Genomic DNA, 19,089 nt, shown 5'->3' on the forward strand with positions numbered 1-19,089 from the left:
TGACCTGAGACTTTAGGTACCTGCCAGACATCTGGTGCTGTTTGTTCTTTTTGGAAGAGGAGTTGTTATTGGTTGAGGGCTTCCTCATAACATGTGCCACTCCCACATTGAGTGTCTGGTTGGATGGGAGGGTGACGTGGCCAGCCAGCAAGGCTGGCTGCTGCATGATGGGATTATAATGGCTGCCATGTGGGTGGGAATTCCTGTAATTTAAAATACAATTTTATGTTACCACAACGTTAAAAACAATAAGGAATCTTCAGGTAAAGCATCCTAGCAATGTACGAAATACTAAAGCAAACAAACGAACACATCAATCAGTCAAATCTGACATTTCCAGGGGATAAGAAAGACTGGATAAGTACTTCCTAATTAAGCCAGCAGGTGGCAGCAGTAAACTTTTCTAGAGGAGGAGGAAAGGGGATAAATGAGAGAGAGAGAGCAAGGAGGGAGGGCAGAGGAGCTGACACCAGCAGCTGTGGAGCGATAGCTCTGCAGAGGAAGTGCGACACTTTCCCAATCGTCTCTCTGAGGACAACAGAGCTGCCACTGGACAGGAAGGGAGGGCGACACAGGGAGGGGGTTGTCTTGTCACAGATGGACAGCTTAGAATGAATCTGAGCATACATGGCTGCAGCAGCCATCCACACAGACACGTTATATACCTGCATCCCCCTTATCTCCCTTGGGTTGCATTCTCCCATCTATCCATCCATTTATCAAGTCATCACAGTGACAGGCTATACTTGATAAGATTTCGCTACATGCATATATATGCCATCTCCCTGAGGTAAATCTGCTCTTATAAAATTGAAGATAGAAGACTTGTCACACAAGTACAGGCTTCCTCATGAATTGGTCTCATGCATATTTTCATAACATATTTGGACTGATTTAAGCCGTAAACGACTACTTGTTCTTAAAGCCTATATACACTATTTCTTTTTTTTTTTATCTGTCCTGTCAATATCCGTAAATTGAGCTACAGACAGTGGGGATGAGTGCTTTGATTTGAAAGTGTCAGCTTATTACATTTGTTTTTAGTTCAATAGAATCCTTGAGAAAAAATGTAGGTTAAAAAGTGTTGACCTCAATATTCATTGTCCTGCAAAATCAAAGCAATAAAAGCTAAAGCAAACAAAAAACACTGTTCTTCACCTCCAGTTGGCGAGGGTCTGTGTGCTGCTCATGGAGTCAGGGATGACAGTGGCGTGTTGGACTGAGGTGTGCGTGAGCTGCTGCCAGGCTGGAGGCAGCAGGATCTGCTGGGTGCCGCTCGGCCAGGCCTGCTGAAGAAGGAGAGAAAAATGAGTTGGAGGGTAAACAAAGATTTAAAGGTCAGGAAAAAGGGGAGAAAGAAAAACAGTCAGCTGCCACGTAACGACATGTCCAAGTCATTATTTATTTATTTATTTTTAATTTTAGGAATCATGTCACAGGACAGGAAGTCCCGCTTTTTGTTTACATTGTATGGATTTAAATGCTCGTTCACACAACATTTTAAGCATAAGAACAAAGGATACTCGTTGTACTTGGCGATTAGTTTGAGCCTGTCGTGATAAATGACAGCGTCTTTTCAAAAGTGCGTAACAGATGGTTTAAACTGGCTCATAGGCACATTGAATGTGAACTCTGCGAGCCTCAAGGAGACATCCATCGACAAAAGAGATAAGACCAGGACTTAATAAAAATGTACAGCAGCTCCTTTGTTTGTGTGCCCGTGTATGACGGAGTAAGTGTATGCATACATGCGTCTTTATGGTTTTAGTGTGATTATGTCTTTGACTTGACCAATGTTCTAATTAAAGTCCTAGAATCTATTCAAGCTGCTCTGAAAGAGGCTACTTTGTATTTCTGATGCAGAACGAGAGGACTATCAGGCAAGCTACGCTCCGAGATGTGCCAAGATGAGTATGTGCGCCTGCATGCCTGAACACGTTTGTGTGTTACTGTGTGTGTAAGCCTAATAGTTTAATGCAGTTCTATTGATTAGCACTTTAATGTCAGGGCTAATGAATTGTTCCTTTAATACCATTTGCACATCTATTTACAACGGCATCACTATGTGCTGCAGCACACACACACACACACACACACACACACACACACACACACACACACACACACACACATTTAACTAGGGAAAGACGGAGAGAAGAGAAAGAGAACAAGAGGCACAAATCCACACGCAAAGCATATGACGACTGTATTTTTACCTTTATCTTCATTTTCTCATCAACATTTGCTTTGATCTGGTTGTTTCTGTCATATTTTAACACAAAATAGCTGTTCTGTTTTGAAGTGTGGTTGCAGTTGAATTGTTTTCATCTGAGGCAGGTTGCAAAGTCCAGTGCTGCAGGGGGGCATCTGCAGGCTAGCAGAGCTGCCTGGTCTGTGTACCGATGACTGACATCTCTAATGGAACATTCTGGAGCTGGAGATGGTCTTTACATCTAAGACCACATCCAAGGTCTTTTATCAACATGCCATTAAGAGGCTTCTAATACATCCATCCATCTCCCGCTCCTCCTCCTCTCTCTATCTCCATTCCTGGTACTCTATATCCCTCTCTCACTAGGCGTCTGCGTTGTGTAACCAGCCTGTCTGCCCTGAAATGGTAACCCAGTTAAGAGACCATTTTCTTTCAACTCAAGGCCTACCATCGCTATCAGTGGCCCAAACGCCTCCCACCTCAACCTACACTCCCTGGGTGAAAACCCTTTGTCACCTCAGGGCTTTCAGAGCCCCAGCTCTTACTCCCAATTGTTTCCACATTTTCTGCATTCCTGCTCCAGATAAAGGTCCTGCTGGTTTTCCTGCCTCCCTGCTTGGAGCCTCCTTCACTCTGGTCTCTCTGTCTGCACACATAGGTGCTTGGGGGCTAAACTTGCAAGGGTGCGATGTTGGCAAAGGGTCCACGGATGACATTAAAACGTAGGCGGATAAAGTCATAGGTAGGTGGGAGAACGCACGCAAGAGGCAAAGAAACGACTCCGCTAAGCCTCGGAGACCCCCCACAGTAAAGGAATAAACACAGAGAAAAACACACACCACACACCCAGTTATTAGGTGTGCTGTTTGCTGGCCTATATAAAACATCTGCTTGCGTTAACTATTGCCTGTCTTTGTTTAACATGTGTGCGCACAGAGGGTATATTGAACACCTGCAGAACACGGCTGCAATGTGCAAGCCACACGTGATACGATAATTAATATAACTGACATTATCCTTACTGTGACATAAGTCGTGTCTCTCACGTTTTTGTTATTATTTTATATATCCACGATACCCATTCTTGCGATGCTGTGAGTCCTCTGGTCATGCAAAGCCTGATCCAAGCTTACCCTGACCTCCGAGGATCCTCTGAGGCCTGTAATTTGGAGCGCCTGACTTGGAAGCAGCCGTGGAGCTAATCACCATTTGGTATCTGACAGATTAACCCACCATAGAAAACACAGGCATGTGCACACACATACACACCGCTTTGCTGCCTGCTTGCCTGCCTGCTGCATGATTAACTGGAGATAAGGGAGTGCTTCAAACTCCCTGGATTCTCAGGGATATTTAAAGCCTTCATGGAAATTTCCATAGGGAAAGAGGTGGCGTGGCAATGGAAGCGGTCTACTGTCTGTGTGCAGAGAGTGATGCACAGTTATTCTGCTACTTGCAACAACTGTATATTAACAGCTAAAGCTCCAGCCCCACCGTGGAGGCTCTGGTAAAGGCCTTCTCTGTGTGAAGGGCTCCTGCCTTTGAGTGCATCAGACCGTAGCAGCCTCAGCCTCCAGGAGAGCAGGGGCAGATGAAGAGAGGAGAGAGAGAAGAGAGGAAGTGAGCGAAAGAGAGAGAGGGAGAGAGCGAGCAAGGCACAGGAAAGCTCGCCTGAATGCACTCAGGAAAAACAGCTGCCAGCAGGGGCAGGGTCAAGAACATCAAGTGATTTCCATCCTCCATCGATAGATACTATTCTTAGTGAAGGCTTATTAAAAAGGAAAGCAGAGGGCTTTGTTTGAATGTGAACAGTTCAAAGTTCATAAATGTCCCTGACAGGCACTCTCTCTGTTAAGATTCAAACTCTATTAGTTCGTTTTCTGCGATACTTAAAAGTGCCTACCTGTGTAAGGAGGCCAGGTTGAATCTGCAGAGGCTGGGCACCAGGGGCCTGCGTCACTATGGGAACAGCATTCTCCATCCGCACGGAGTAACTGGTGTGCTTGGAAGGGGATGCCTGCAGCCCTGTGCATAAATAAAGCAAAAGCATGGAGGATGTCAACAAACAAGAAAATCTGTCACCTATAAATAATGTTGCTACAGTATTTTCAAAATAAATTCCAAAAGATCAAATGTGGTATACATGCTCACAGTGTGCCTGACAAGTATGCGTTCTGTTCAGTTTGATATAGGAAAAACTAAAAAAGCAGCAGTTATGGAAAAGAATAAAAATAATTCTATTAAATTTGCGCAAATGATTAATTGCCTCTAGTTATCAGTGAATCACAGTTTGAATGCTATGACTGACACTGCCTGTGTGCTGAAAAACAAAAAGACAAGCAAGTAAAAGAAGACTGTTTGTGCAGTGAAACACTGTCTCTGACCAGAAATCGGATTTTTTTGAATTTATGCAATTTATGGACTGCAAGACCTCCTCACCTTGGAATCCAGGTGGGCAGACTATGAGCGCCTGCTGGAAGGGGTCAGGCCGGGCAGCGCAGAGCTGAGGAGCCCCAGGCTGCAGGGGCATGCTCCTCTGGGCCACGGCTGCCATGGAGGCAGCGGAGGGCTGGTAGAGTGTAGATTGGTAGTTTAGTATGGAGACATCAGGACTTGAAAAGGAAAGGGTGGCATTGTTGGTGGAGGAGGGAGCCAGGTTGGTGGCCTAAAGGAATGATTGGACCAAAATAAAAATCATGAAAGTGGAGGTACTAATGGGAGTGACAGGGAAGAAAGGATGAGCTCCAAGGATAGAAAGGCTAAATGAAAAGGAACAATGGAAACAAAATAACTGAAACATTAAAATGCAAACAACAACCAGCTCAAAAGGAGACAGACAGGGAGCCACAGATGAAAGAATGAGAAAATTGGGTGTATGATTTAAACATGCCTTAAAATATTCAGACTGTTGATTTGATTAATTAGAGGGAAAGAAAGAATGTGAGCAGAGGTGCAATCAGTTCCAAGAATAATCAACCATCAATGAACAAAATGTCACCAGAGCAGAGAATGATCAGCGCACGGACCCCGACGAGGCTGGACAGGAAATCCACTCTGACAGTACACTTCATTTTTTGATGCTTTGCATGTCCCAGTTTGCCATAAGCGTGAACCACACGGCAGCATGAACGTCTCTCTTTGCTTAAATTGTGAGTGTTTAAGTCATAAAGACATAAAGCCAGTTTAAATGCAAATGATACAGACTAATAATAGGCCAATATAATACGCTGCAGCCAAATTTGACATTTCATATCACGGCTTCACTATCTACCCTCCAAATCAATTATGCATGACAGAAGCAATATTTAACAGCCAACAGTCATTGTATAATTACGTAAGCTTAGGTAACTCCAGCATGTCTTGACCATTAATAAGGCATGTGGATTACGAAGACTGCCTGGGAACATCCTGGATACAAACAAATGCTTTTAAGAGACACCATTTGCTCAGCTTGTAAGCAGTATATGCTCCACAAGACACGTCTAATTTTAGCCCTTCATTAGGTGTATGTCGGGATGGAGGGAAATACAAAGACGGTGCTTTAAGTTTTAATTTGCTCTCTTTAGCGTCTTTGATGAACACCAGGAGAGAGAACAGAATCAATATGGCACTGTGGCATTCATCATAAACAAGCAAAATACAGCCCAGATGCATTCTAGTCTTGCAACTGAATCAAGCTGAATAAATCACTAACTTAACTATGTCCATACGCCCTCAGAGCCAGGCGCAGAAAAGACAAGCTGAGGGAATGTTAATTCATTTAAATCACAGCAAGATTGGGTTTTTGTCGCATTCCACTCAGTGTGAGCTGGCTCGATATGGTTGGTGATAAAGAACTCTGTTTACTAAAGAGAGGGTTGGGGGGGGAGCAAGAGTTGTAACTAAGCACAATCTGGAAAACCTTGCAACCAGACGCTTGGTGATTCCGGCAGAAGCCAGAAGTCAGCAGTTTCGATTCACAGACCATACGCGAGCGAAGCGGTAAAGCACCACAGGCTCAACCCGGGGAAATGGAAGGAAAGAAGAGGAGACAGAGGAGGACAGGAGTGAGAGGGGAAAGAGAGAGGAAGCCTGGTAAAGGGATTCTTAAGGCCTGAAAGCCCCAGAATGCAAGGCAAGCAGGAAGTGTGGCTTGTCATGTGTGTAATCAGCACTTTGTGACAATCCCACAGGACCTGGGGCACAGACAAAATGCAGGCAAACAGATATGCATGCACCAAAGCAGCAAACATGGATAAGTACAGAAAAACAGGAAGAACAGACATAAAAAAATAGAACAAAGGCGCAAACAGCTGCGTTTCTAAGATGTCAATATTCAGCTCAACAGCCCTGTTTGATAGTGACCGTTTGATATTTTTGGCTCTGCATTAATTATTGATTGGGGCACTTACTCTGCATGCTCCATTCTATGTTCTATGCTTTTATTTTGAAGGTCCCGTACTGGGACCTATCACGCAAATACAATAAACTACAGCTTCGGTTATTTACTGATTTGTATCTACATAGTAGGAGAGTGACAGTGGTTTTCTTTTGGCTCACTCTTACCTGGCTGTGCACAGTGTTCAGCTGGTTGTTGAAGGTCATAGTGAGGTTGGTGGAGGTGCTGGGGGCCACATGGGTGATAAAGGGTGTCTTGCTCTGGTTGACTGTGTCGTACATGTTGACGCGACGCTTACAGATCTCCATATTTTGGAAGCACGACTTCACACTGCGCGGACAGAGAGAGTGAGGGAGACAGACGAGGCATGAGCACTGTGTCTGATGACAGTGGCAGATGTTCAAAATGATAATTCTATAAACAACAACAACAGGGCTTGTTGGGCTCGTACTGTGTGCTGTGCGGGAAATCAAGGAGATGAGACATAGTGACAAAAGGGTGGTTGAGTGTTTCGACCGGGGTGATCCTCTTGTCTGCATCGATGGTCAGCATCTTGGTTAACAAGTCGATGAACTCCCTCCTGTCGGCCTTCTCTGCCAGCATGTCGCTCCCCTCCAGATCTGACGTCATGTTTACCTGGAGGCACAAAGCAAACCGAGCAGACATTTAGCATTTCAAACACTTCTCCATTTTCAAGGATCTAATGTGCTCGCAGATGACAGAAAAATCTCTCCCACAGCTTATTCCCATAGGGGAACCTATTAATACCCACAAGGCCTCATACGTTTGGGTGTCAGTTTGTGTGTCGTGGAGTTTAGTGATAACCTTGCACCTTAGCGGCATTATAAACATTTGTACTGGTATTCATAGCAGGACTTGAAATATCCCCAGGCTGGCGCCTTCTCTGAGATTTTTATCTATTCCTGAGATGTGAAAACAAACAAAAAAACACGGACCAAATAAACACTGGCGATGGGTAACCAGTAAAGAGGCCTTTCACACAGGACACCGTTTTGCGAATAGATCTGAAAAAGCTGACGTGGGACAACTTAACCTAAATACGGTCTGAGGGGAGTCTGAGAATCTGCCTCGGAACATCATGTTGCTTCATCTCTAATAAACATTGCGGCTTAGGTTGTGGATAAATACTGGGCAAAGCAGCGGATTCCCGCTTTAATGAAAAGCTACATGGTCAGCAGAATTCGATTTTTTTGAAGCGGTGAACCAGTGCTGATGTTTAGCTCTACTTCTGGGTTGTCACGTAAGGTGAGGAATAAACGGAGAGCAAAGCAAGGTCGTGATATATAGCAAGTCTGATCTTAGGCAAAGAAGGAGGACAAAGACAGGCAAGCCCTGTTTGCTGTGACTGCCCGTGCAGTGGTAGTCGGCCTGTTTTTCATAAAGATGCAACGTTTATCTGTAGGCCTGCTCTAAGGGCTATCAGATGTGCTGCCAGTCAACACCGCTAATCTGATTCAATTCTTTTTCTCTATGCAGCTTATTCAGGTTCTGTAACCAGTCCTCTCTGCTTGCCATCTCCACTGACTGTGATAAAGGAGTAATCTGCAGAATGAGGTGAGAAATAATCACGCCGTCCTCCGCTCGTGGAATAGATGACTTTGGGGAAATGTATATAGTTTGGTGGCACAATAATCAAACTGGATAAGAAGAAGCATTTTTTTTCACCACCCGGTGAATTAAGATATGTGAATTTATTAGATAGAAAAGATACCGGTATAATTTGTTGACTTTCCATAACAATGAAAATGAAAACTTATAAAAAGAATGAAAAAAAAGGCGGGGCTTCATCTAACGTGGTCGGCATTGCACGTCAGTGGTTGTTAATGGAAACACATCTGTGCCGTGGAAGCTCTGACATGACTCCGGAGTGAGGGCAGGGATGGCAGATGTCAACCACTGCCTCAGGAAATGTGGAGCAAGGCATCCTGCTGTATGCGGGCCTGCCATCTACACAGCCATAATGTGTAGTTTCATCTTTAACTACTAGGTTGAGTGGTTGAGGAAAGGATATGTATTAAAATATAATAAAGATTAGATGAAGACCACGTTCCTCTTCCTTCTGTGCAGCTTGACTTGCACCAGTAGAGATACTGAAGGACTGCAGATCAAAATGAATCCATTTACAAGTACTTTTGGCCTTCCTTCCATCTACATCAGCCCCCTTGTGGGGTCCTGCATCTGTTGTAAGTTGGTGTCTGATTTACTCAAATTAGATATACTTGTGACTAAACCCTCCGCACATTTCCCACGACTGAAAGGAGGTTCATTATCTCTTTTTGGCACCCAGCCCCTCTGTCTTGCGAGGCCTTCAGCTATATCATCCATTATACACGCAGAGGCAGATGTCCACAATGCTGAGTTGTTTATATGGTCAGGACAGTGAGAGGTGGCAAAATAGGCAGTTTTCTCCCACATTAAGCCGCACAGCTCTGCTGTATCGCTGTGTTTATGTTGTAGACGACAGGACACAGAGCTTGAAGCGCAGAAGACAGAGATGACCCAGGGGATATCATACCAGTGCAGGTTGGTTTCATTAAACTCTGTGTTGCACGTGTGTTTGTGTGTATGGGGCAACTGTAAACTCTCAGGAAGCGATACTATCATGCCCCAGCCGACAGCACGTTATTCCAGACAGGCCTGACAGCGGCCCTGGGCACTAGTGGACAACCATAATTGTCTCCATCAGTTAAGCAGATACATGTGTTGCGTATCCATATGGGCAGATTCCAAAGGGCTGCTGGTTGGGAATGACCATAATTCAAAAGCAAATAAATAAATGAAAAATTCCTCATAACTCTCAGCTAGTCATTATCAGAGATATAATCAAGGCGCATGATGACGACAGAGTACTATGAGAGATTTGAAAGGCCTGGGAAAATCACTGTAATTTTTATCACCACTGCCATATCTGCCAGCAGAACCAGTATTTAGCCAAGTGAGGGTGAACACAACAACGCTCGCTATCAGCCACTGTCAGGCATGTCCTATCAAAATGTCATGGCTACATGTGAACTTTTCCACCACGGAGAGACAAATTCATGCTCAGTTACAGAGAGGCATTATATATAGCTGTCTCAATTTGCAGTGTTTTTCTTTATACATATCACACCTAGTTTAAACACTTCCCGAGGTTATGTAATCTCCTAAATAAACAAATTCCCACAGGTAACACGCAGAGCTGCACGGGAAGACAAGATTCATGCAGAAACAACATGGCGTGGGACCCACTGAGCCAGGCTGAAAAACTAGTCGGAGGTCCAGGAATAACGTGTGCATGTATCTTAGTTGGTTTATCTTAGTCCCTCGCCCTCTACATGCTTACGTGTACAGCAGATGCACAAAGTGGAAACACAGCCACAACGCTACACTCACTGCAGCTTAAATAAGAAAGCAAACTGTACACATTGAGCCTGCTAACCAGCCACGCCACATGTTCAGTTCAAATGTCTGTCTGTAAGTTATTAAATAGTGGTTACACAAAATGAAGAGCAGAGGCAGAGTTTGGGATGGGGTTCATTGAGCAGCTGCTTTCATTTCACTCAGTCAAATTCTATATAGAAGCGGAGCTACACTGCAGCTGGAGATCAGACCTTGGCCAGATAAATATTTTAAGGGATTTCAAATATTTGATAGATAATTCTCAGGATGTGATGGATCAAACTGGCCCGGGACCTGAGCACCCCCATCAAAGAAGCCTCAAACACGAGACAGGTGGATACGATTGTAGCAAAAGACAAAGCAAAAGCAAATAGTACATCTACTGCGTGATTTGTGGGAAGGAAGACGTCGCGCTTTGTGATACTGAGACAGCATACCTGCGCCATATCATCCAAACAATTGAAGATGTACTTGCGAGCCTCCTTGGATTTGATCCCTGTTTCACCCTCATGGTCCTCTGGAGTCTGCAGGAGACAAGAAGCAGATGTTCTTCTCAAATCCCATCACACTTCCCCTCTGGAAACACACTATTTACATTTGGCTCATTATAGTCTCTTGTTGTTGATGTGTGGCAGGGCTCGGCTTACCCTCTGAGTAACCCTGGGGTAGCACACAAATACTTATCTAACAGCCGAGAAATAAGATGGCGCTGAGTGTGTATACAATATATGACACAAACACAGAGACGGTGTATATTCCACTGGTGTGCATGTGTACCGACGTGTACATACAAACACCTGACTTCATGAAAATGTGCAGAAAGCAAACAACGTGTGCTCTTTTTGTTTAAAAGGTTAGAAACCTCGACACTAAACACACATTTTTTTTAAAAAATCACAGTCAGCTAAGCAGAGCAGCTGCTGCTACATGGAAAAACACGCCATGGTCAAATTAAAGATGTGCAGTCGCTCCTCATGGCGGAGAAAAAAGAAGCCTTGACGTTTGATTTTTCCACATGCCAAAGACACCAGAAAATCACGAGGAGCTAAAGCTGTGATGTCATGTCGAGTGCGAGTTTCTACTCCATGTTTGTATCTTCCCTACAATGCTCCTGTCAGCTCTTATTGTTATGAACTTAAAACACACTTCTTTAAACTGACAATGATTGTTTGTTTTTTTTAACAAGCTTTGTACGCCCATAGATCATAACAGCTTTTCCGAGAAGACTTCTTACATTCCCACATGCAGCAGAAACTTGGAAAAACTTCTACCTGGCAGCAGTCTGACCTGGCAACATGCACACTAACTCACTATGTATGTTCATTAAATGGCCAGTCCTAGCGAACAGTTGTTGTGAATCGCTGCTGTAAGCCACCGGGACCCTTTTTTTAAATAATAACAAATGCATTCAGCTGAAAAATATTAATCTGAGGTACAAGAACAGGCAGCGTAAAAATATCAACAAACCCTGCAGAGATGTGTCAGCATTTGCAGGTCAGTACAGTAAAGAACTCTATGTGTGTGGCACATAGTTTAAATTAAGTTAATGAGGGTAAAAAAAAGTAAAGAGTGGAGCTCTTTATTGATTGGCCTACATTAAAGGACAATGGGAGCTGTTTAGAGCAGAAACCCTCCAAGCTACATTCATCAGACTGGCTTTTTATTTGCCAAATCCTCTCACGCAGATCTATTTTGCTCTTATTACCCTCTCACTGTGTTTATAGCTAACTACAGGGCTCGTGGTGTAACCAGAGTTTCTGGAATAATAACTACAGCTTGTACGTGTGTGTGCAAATGTACCTTTAGTCTCCAGAGAGGGTAGGTGGAGTCCGGATCTCTATTGAAGAACCTTGTGGTCTTTGTCCCTGCACTCAACAGGTACTCTGCAGGCAGACCTTGTGTCTGTGAGATGTACCTGATCTGCAAAACAGAGGAGGACAAAAAAAAGCACATTTTACAGTTTCACATAAGGACAGATGTTCTTTCGGCAGTTTGAAAATGGAGGCTGACTTTAACTACTCCAATAGAAGTATACATGGCAGCCAAACATGACCTCAGCTTAAGAGGCTAAGACTGATTTGAGACTTGTAAATGAGGCGGGGTAAGTTTTTGGTTTTGTGAGAAATCAGAAGAGCTTGTTGGAGATGGAGATGGAGCACAACTTGTTCAAGGTGTCCCCACTGTGCCTCATCTGAGCGATAGCGAGAGAGGAATGCGACAATGTCTTGCTTTGGAGCACAGGGGCTGCACTAATTGGACAAGTGGCTCTGTGGCATCTGTTCAGATAAACAGGGAGGCTGCGCAAGAATCATCAAGCGCTGTCAGGGGGATTTCAGGGAGACGCGTCCCACCTTCCCAAGCACATTCAGTCCACATTCATGAAGAGAGAGCACAGACACGCACAATTCTCATTCATGCACATGCAGAAATAACAGCATATTAATCTATGGGTGTATAAGCACTCAATGCACAATCATCAGCGGTTCATAAGTTCAAATCATACGTTACCTGATCGTACTCTGAGGCTCCGGGGTAGAGGGGCCATCCCAGGAAGAGCTCAGCTATCACACAGCCCAGGGACCACATGTCTATGGCCTCACAGAAAGGCAGACCCAAGATGATCTCTGGAGCTCTGTGGACAGAGAAAACATATCGCCCAGTCAGAGGTTAGGTTGTGACTTCGCTTAAACCAAATTTTAAAATCATGTGTAAAAGAAGAAGCTTGTGAGGATCTTTCTCTTCACATTTCATCTGAGAGCAGCAGACTCTAATATACACAGGTTAACGATTAAATACTCAACATTGCATATGTTGGAGGGAACATGAGGTAACAACTTGAAGGTCGATTTCCAAAACCGAAACCAAGTCCGGATTTATGCACGCAACCTACAGTTCCACACCAAGACGTTGAATTCAATGTCTGCAGGCTCTTTTGTTGTCTTAACATTGATCTCTCAGCACAGCCTTGAGATTTATTTTTCTAAAGTCAGCAGGGTGTCCCTTTTTTCATATCTCTTGTTTAAGCTCCTCCAAAGTAGCACCTTGCAGACACAAAACTGATTGATAACCGTGCACAAGCGCCACTCACTGAACCCCATCTCTGCTACTCAGACACTGAGGAGCAGTAGAGTAGTATTTTAGTTGAAGTTTCACAATCCAAAGTGAGAATTAGGCAACTATAGCATGAGCAATTAGATGAAAAACAGATGGATGGACGGACATGAACAATAAAACCAATATAAATAGTAACCAGACCAAGGAATTATTCAATTAAGTTACAGTACAGTTAAAAATGCCAGTAATTAATTTCCAAAGAGGCTTTTCCTGTTTGTAGGAAAACACAGAGAAAAAAGTAGGAATTCTAAAGGAGATAAATGCTATGATTTGATAAAAAGGAAGAAATATTGTTTTAGGTATTTGAGCACCACTGCAGTCCCAAACAATTCCCAAATTTCATTCAACACGTTTTATGTCCTGTCAGAAAGACTAATACACTTCTTGTGAGCTCACGTCTCTGATGGGGCTTAAAATAACCAAGAACACACTGTTTCTGCTCGCTAACAATCCAAAGCACTTTCAAGAGGTTCTCTGGCTGTCATCACCATGCAGGTTGGGGGATGGGGTGGTGGGGAGTGTCTCTGGTCTAACATGTTATCTATTGGTAAGATGTAACCACTTAGCTCCGAATAACAAATTTAAGCTGAAATAGGAAAATTTAAATTCATTCATTAACAGCACATTAACAGCTCACACACACAGTTCACAGGAGCTCGAGGCGGATCCTGGAAAGTTTCAAATCCATACTGATGATTGCTGTGACCATGGTAACTAGCCTGCCCTCAGAGATTTTTGGTCACGGAGAGTAAAATGAGGGGGTCTGGCCTTGGGCCCGCTGGAAGTGAACAAACCAGGGAAACAGAGAATGCGGAAAACAGCACGGGGTACGTTATAGGACTTCATAGAACGGTAGGGGGCCAATGGGCGAGTGGTCTGAGGGCAGCCAGGGGGTTTGGAAGAGAATGAATGAGCATACCTCGCATACTTAAAAGCAAATTTCCAACTGTAGCCCCCCTGCTCCCTATTCATTGCTCGCTGATGAGGGGTGAAATGAAAAGAGGGCACAGGCGATTCATTGTACACTCAGATACGGCTAATGTATAGAGGCAGAAGGCACCACAGGGACAGACAATGAGATACTGCAGCAAATAGGAGCAAGAGGAAGACAGAGTTCCACAGAGGCACAGGCAAAAATGAAGCAAAAGGGGAGGCGGCGCTTTGCTCAGTGAAGAACTCCTGTCACAGACAGTGGTTATTGGGGTCTTAAGGGCAGCAGTGGAACAGACACCAAGACAACACTCTAGTAACAGTATCTTAGGGCAGCATTACACATAGGGTTGCCAACCGTCCCTTAAAATACGGAATCGTCCCGTATTTCGAAACAAAAGTACACGTCCCGTATTGAGCTAATAAGGGACGCACTTTGTCCCGTAATACAGTGAGAATCAAAAGTAGTCTATAAATGTTTATGGAATTAACACTTTGTTTGAAAACATAATTCCCAGCCCCTCTCCTGCTTTGTGACCAATGAGCTGACAGCACACTTATGACAATTCGAGTATGACAATTCAGATTACCACTCATCTCATTGGTCGAGGAAAGGTCGCTTGCGGAGAAAATACCGGAAGACAACAGATGACCACAACAACAAGCATGGTCAACAGGGGAACAAACGCCGACTCTGCGGTGCAAGTCTCGGATGACAGTACACCTAAAGCTGGGCAGGCACTGCGATTTTTTCAGTCACGTTATTCAGCTCCTGCTCAAACTGCACGATTGACTCACAGGGGTTAGAAGTTCATAGGTCACGATGCAGGGTCTCACACTATACGACCCGATGCTCTGATGCGACCTGAGTGCTCACACTGTGCCTCCATAAAATGAAGGTTATAACAGAAAATCTGTCGCTCGCTCTCTCTGTCTTTCACTCACACAGACACACCACTACCATCAACTTTGCTAAATTGCTAATGAAAAACATGATCAGGCAGCTGTGATTGAGCAGCAATGTAAATCCAACTATTTTCACGGTTGTTGTGGTCGTGATAATTTTGTGATGCCACATCGAAAAGGCTCGGATGAGCTTTCCAAAGTTCTACAAGTTGTGCCTCCATCGCTTGTGTCCAGATCACACGCTGCACAGCCGTGCTGCGCCGTCTTTTTCACCAACGTTTACGTTTGCGCGTGAGCAGTGTGAGCGCCTGTGGTGACACCCTCACGAGCGATTGATGATCGGGAGCTGGTCGTGAGGTGTTAATCGCTTCTCGTTACCCCACGTATACTACACGATGCACGATGAAGGCCAAAATCGGTCCGATCACTCAAAAATCGGCTCAAAATGGGCCTAAAACCGCACAGTGTAAGCCCAGCATTAGAGCAGCAATGTTTGTTCAGAGAAAGGGAAAAATGGGAAAAGGAAAACACCTGGCTGGAAAAAGTTAATATGGGCATGTGCAGCGCTATGTGGCCAGAAGTGTGATAATATAATTTATTTTGTGTAATAAACAACTGCAAGGATAGATGATTACAACAAATAGATGACTAATACATAAAAGTAATACATAGATGAATAATGATGATGAGTTAAGATGCGTAATCATGGGAACAAGCGGGTTTACAAACAGGAGCAGCTGATTAGCATTAAGCCAATTGTACTAAATGCACTAAATGTGCACTGTTACAAGAATGTTTTTCTTTCTATTGTTTTCTATTATTTTAAGTTAAGCAGGACAGAGTGCTTTTAAAGAAAGATTTACTTATATTCTCAAAAGTTAAGCATGACAGGCTTCTGTTTAAGAAGGAGACCTGTTTTACTGTGTTAATGTTGTCATTTTGAGCTAAAAAATAAATGGCTAAATGATCATTTGTTTCACATGTGTTCATATCACAAAGAATACACATCTACTTAAATCAAATTCAAGTGAAATGGTTAAAAAAATAATTTCACACACAAAAAAAGAGCTAGAAAATTCACCACACTGGGAAGGGTGAAGACAATTGGGTCGCCCGGCCCTGGCCACGAGGTGTCCCTTATTTATTTTTCAGGGAGTTGGCAACCCTAGGGAGGGGGACTAACAACTGCTGACATATATGTAAAAGCATTAGGGCTGCCACAAACGATTATTTTGATAGTCGACTAGTCACCGATTATTTATGTGATTAGTCGACTAATCAGATCATCATCCACTGGACATAAAACTACAGCTTATTGCACCAGCAGCATCTGCTCTTATATAACTATCATTAGCTTACAGCTTTAAGCTTTTAAGGTGCTAACTAAAAATAAAGACAAGATGATAGTTTATTCAATTTTAATGAAATTTGCAGATTGTTTCGGTAAAGTTTAATAAACTCCTTGCTATCTAAAATATAACAGGACACCGGAGTATATTCTCCAGCATCTCACACTTCTGATAATCAGCTGTCTGCTTGACGTTTATTCAGCTGTGTAAAAACTATAACTTTAATCTCAGCCAAACCGATTTACTCAGGAACAAATAAAATACTAAAAAAAAGCCAAACAATAACATTTTTAATTTATCTAAGTGACTCATATATATTTAACCTGAGTCGCGAAAGACGGCGGTGGGTTTGAAAACAATTTGCGGGGAGTCCGGTGTTCTCACGGCGCTAGTGACCTAGCCCCCCGGCTAGCTATCGAGCTAGTGGGTAACAGACGTCTCCGAAAACGTCGGAGCGCTTTTGAAAATATGTGGTGTCCTGATAAACTGAGCAGATATTTGAGGCTTACACAGCTACATTCTCGCCTGAAAATATGTTAAACGTTTATTTTGTGACCCAGAAAGAATAATAAGAGTAATATTAAAACTAACTAGCTACCGCCATTGTTGGAAACTAAGCTGGGCCGCGCTATGAATTCTGGGACACAGCTGCTTCTTCTTCTTCGGGGTTTAACGGCAGCTGGCATCCTTGTACATGCTGTGCTGCCATCTTCTGTTTCAGTCCGTTATTACACTCTTAAATCCTGCTATTATTCCTGCGTCTTTTGTGATCTTACAAAGCTTCAAACGACACGTCGACTATTAAATCAGTCGTCGACGATTTTGATAGTCGACGTAATCGTGACTAGTCAACAAATCGTGGCAGCCCTAAAAAGCATACACCGCTGGAGAGGGTGGCAAGGATACCCCAAAAAGTGTTAGAACTGACCTTTCTGCATCCCCTTTGGCCCCAGCAAAAACAAAAGCTTGTACAAACTCTGCAAGGAAATCAAAAGTGCCTCCTACTTTACAGCAAAGTTTCAAGTATGGGGCAGTTTTGAGTTTTCACATCAAATGACCTTAAAACTATATCATCGCAAAACTGTTTGACAAACACGGAACAAAAAACAGATGTTTGTCAAGAATTCCACTCTGTTTACATCCCAGCATCATCAGCTCTTAGCTTATCATGCTGTCAGCGCAGATGTCGATAATAGAAGCAGGCAGCGCTGTGACATTAATATTACCTGTGCATTTTTTTTCACAGCATAATGAAACCAACAAACAGGCAGTTCTGTGGTGCATTTGTCATCTAAATAGGATTCACATATTCCTACACAAAACCCCCAAACATATAGCACCTGATTTGCATGAATATGATTTTTCCACAAGAAAAAATAAAAGTCATTTAAATCTGAGCGACCGGAAATATGAGCCACTACAAGCTTCAAAAAGAGGGGAGGTTACTCACACAATAAAGGCTGCTTTTGAGGAAATTCTACCCTTCAAAATGCACGTGAAGATGAAAGACACAGGAAAGCCTTTCATCTGATGGTCCCCTAAATCACTGCGACTCTACTGGACAGATGCAGACCACAGGACCTTCAGCTTCACCCTTTGTTTTCTTTTACAACTTTTAGTGATTTTGGCTCAATAGGGTGTCTGTCGCTGATTTTAATGCAATATTAGCTTCAACAAGTGATTGCTTTCTTGTATACACGTGAAGCTTTTTTTTTTTATTTCTGTGTCTGACTGAAAGAATTGGATCCATTTCAGCTTGAACCTTCTCAGCTTTGCTCCACTGCTCTACTTATTCTGTTCTCAGTGCCCCTGTGCTTCTCACAGAAAGCTCCTCCAGATCAGCGAAACGCAGAGAAACAAAGAAAGACAGCGCAGGGGAGGAAGGAAGAGTGAGAGGGAGTAACATTGTTGCTCATGATATGAAACCACAAATGCAAATCTCCCCCTTCCAATGCATGTCTTGCCATTGCATGCAAAGCGCCCCACAGCTGCTGCTGATGCAGGCCTTTCCCTGGCAGTGATAAACAGCACACACATATGCACAGCTCGCAAGCCTCGCTTCTTTCCTGTCCCCCTTTCTTAAGTACACAAGATATGACAATTCATGCGTACAGGATCATTTCAGTTTTTCATGCTAAACAGGATGGCTTCTTCATCTCTGCTGTAGGTAAAACAGGGCACGAGCAGCCAGGTGGTTTGTGGTCGCAGTCTTGGTTTCTGAATCGTTGGTTATCAAAATATTGAAAAGTTTCAAGACTTAATTACAGTCCTTAAAAAAAAAAAAAAAAAAAAAAAAAAAAAAAATATATATATATATATATATATATATATATATATATATATATATATATATATATATATATATATATATATAGCTGTAATGCTTTTTAGATCTACTGTTTTGTGTGTCATTGTTCCCTTGTGAGATAAAAACTCAGACATACTATAAACTGCGAGCCGAGTTATCAGATTTCAGAGTAAAGTGCTGTTACTGACAGTATACTAAGATGCTGTTTTTTTACTTGGTTTAATGTATCATGTGCATCATCTTGGCCAACTACATTAGCATGCTGACTTTTGCTGATAAGCACAAAACACACACAAAGCCAGCAGCTGAGACTAATAAGAACTGCAGTTTTCCTGGTATTTGGTCGTAAATATCAGATGAAAACTCATTAACTCTCCCGTCTCCTGTCATCTATACAGGTTATATCATTGGAACAAAATGTAAACCTGATGATGAAGCCAAAGAAATTCCACTTTGCCATCTGTAGTGTGACTAAAACTACTGTACATTCTTT

The 19,089-nt window shown here is 43.1% G+C and overlaps 1 protein-coding gene across 3 annotated transcripts in view; it reads right to left on the reverse strand.

Moving 5' to 3' along the window:
• The window catches only part of hipk2 (homeodomain interacting protein kinase 2), a 68,420-nt gene that overhangs the window by 7,628 nt on the left and 41,703 nt on the right, over nucleotides 1–19,089 (reverse strand). Inside the window, exons 3-11 of one of the 3 annotated variants that reach the window (XM_086298052.1) lie at nucleotides 12,498–12,621; nucleotides 11,790–11,909; nucleotides 10,427–10,513; nucleotides 7,042–7,226; nucleotides 6,758–6,920; nucleotides 4,652–4,877; nucleotides 4,116–4,237; nucleotides 1,159–1,286; nucleotides 21–203 (exon numbers count right to left, since the gene is read on the reverse strand). In XM_086298052.1, the coding sequence (XP_086154178.1) occupies nucleotides 21–203; nucleotides 1,159–1,286; nucleotides 4,116–4,237; nucleotides 4,652–4,877; nucleotides 6,758–6,920; nucleotides 7,042–7,226; nucleotides 10,427–10,513; nucleotides 11,790–11,909; nucleotides 12,498–12,621 (1,338 nt within the window). Of the gene's footprint in view, nucleotides 1–20; nucleotides 204–1,158; nucleotides 1,290–4,115; nucleotides 4,238–4,651; nucleotides 4,878–6,757; nucleotides 6,921–7,041; nucleotides 7,227–10,426; nucleotides 10,514–11,789; nucleotides 11,910–12,497; nucleotides 12,622–19,089 lie in introns of all 3 variants that reach the window. The other 2 variants (XM_086298053.1, XM_086298050.1) reach the window with 2 other exon arrangements.

This window comes from Aulonocara sp. 'chitande type north' Nkhata Bay, linkage group LG7 (assembly GCF_057382095.1).
Source record: "Aulonocara sp. 'chitande type north' Nkhata Bay isolate Kocher_YH1m ecotype deep benthic linkage group LG7, A_spYH_male_GT1.1, whole genome shotgun sequence".
Taxonomy (NCBI): domain Eukaryota; kingdom Metazoa; phylum Chordata; class Actinopteri; order Cichliformes; family Cichlidae; genus Aulonocara; species Aulonocara sp. 'chitande type north' Nkhata Bay.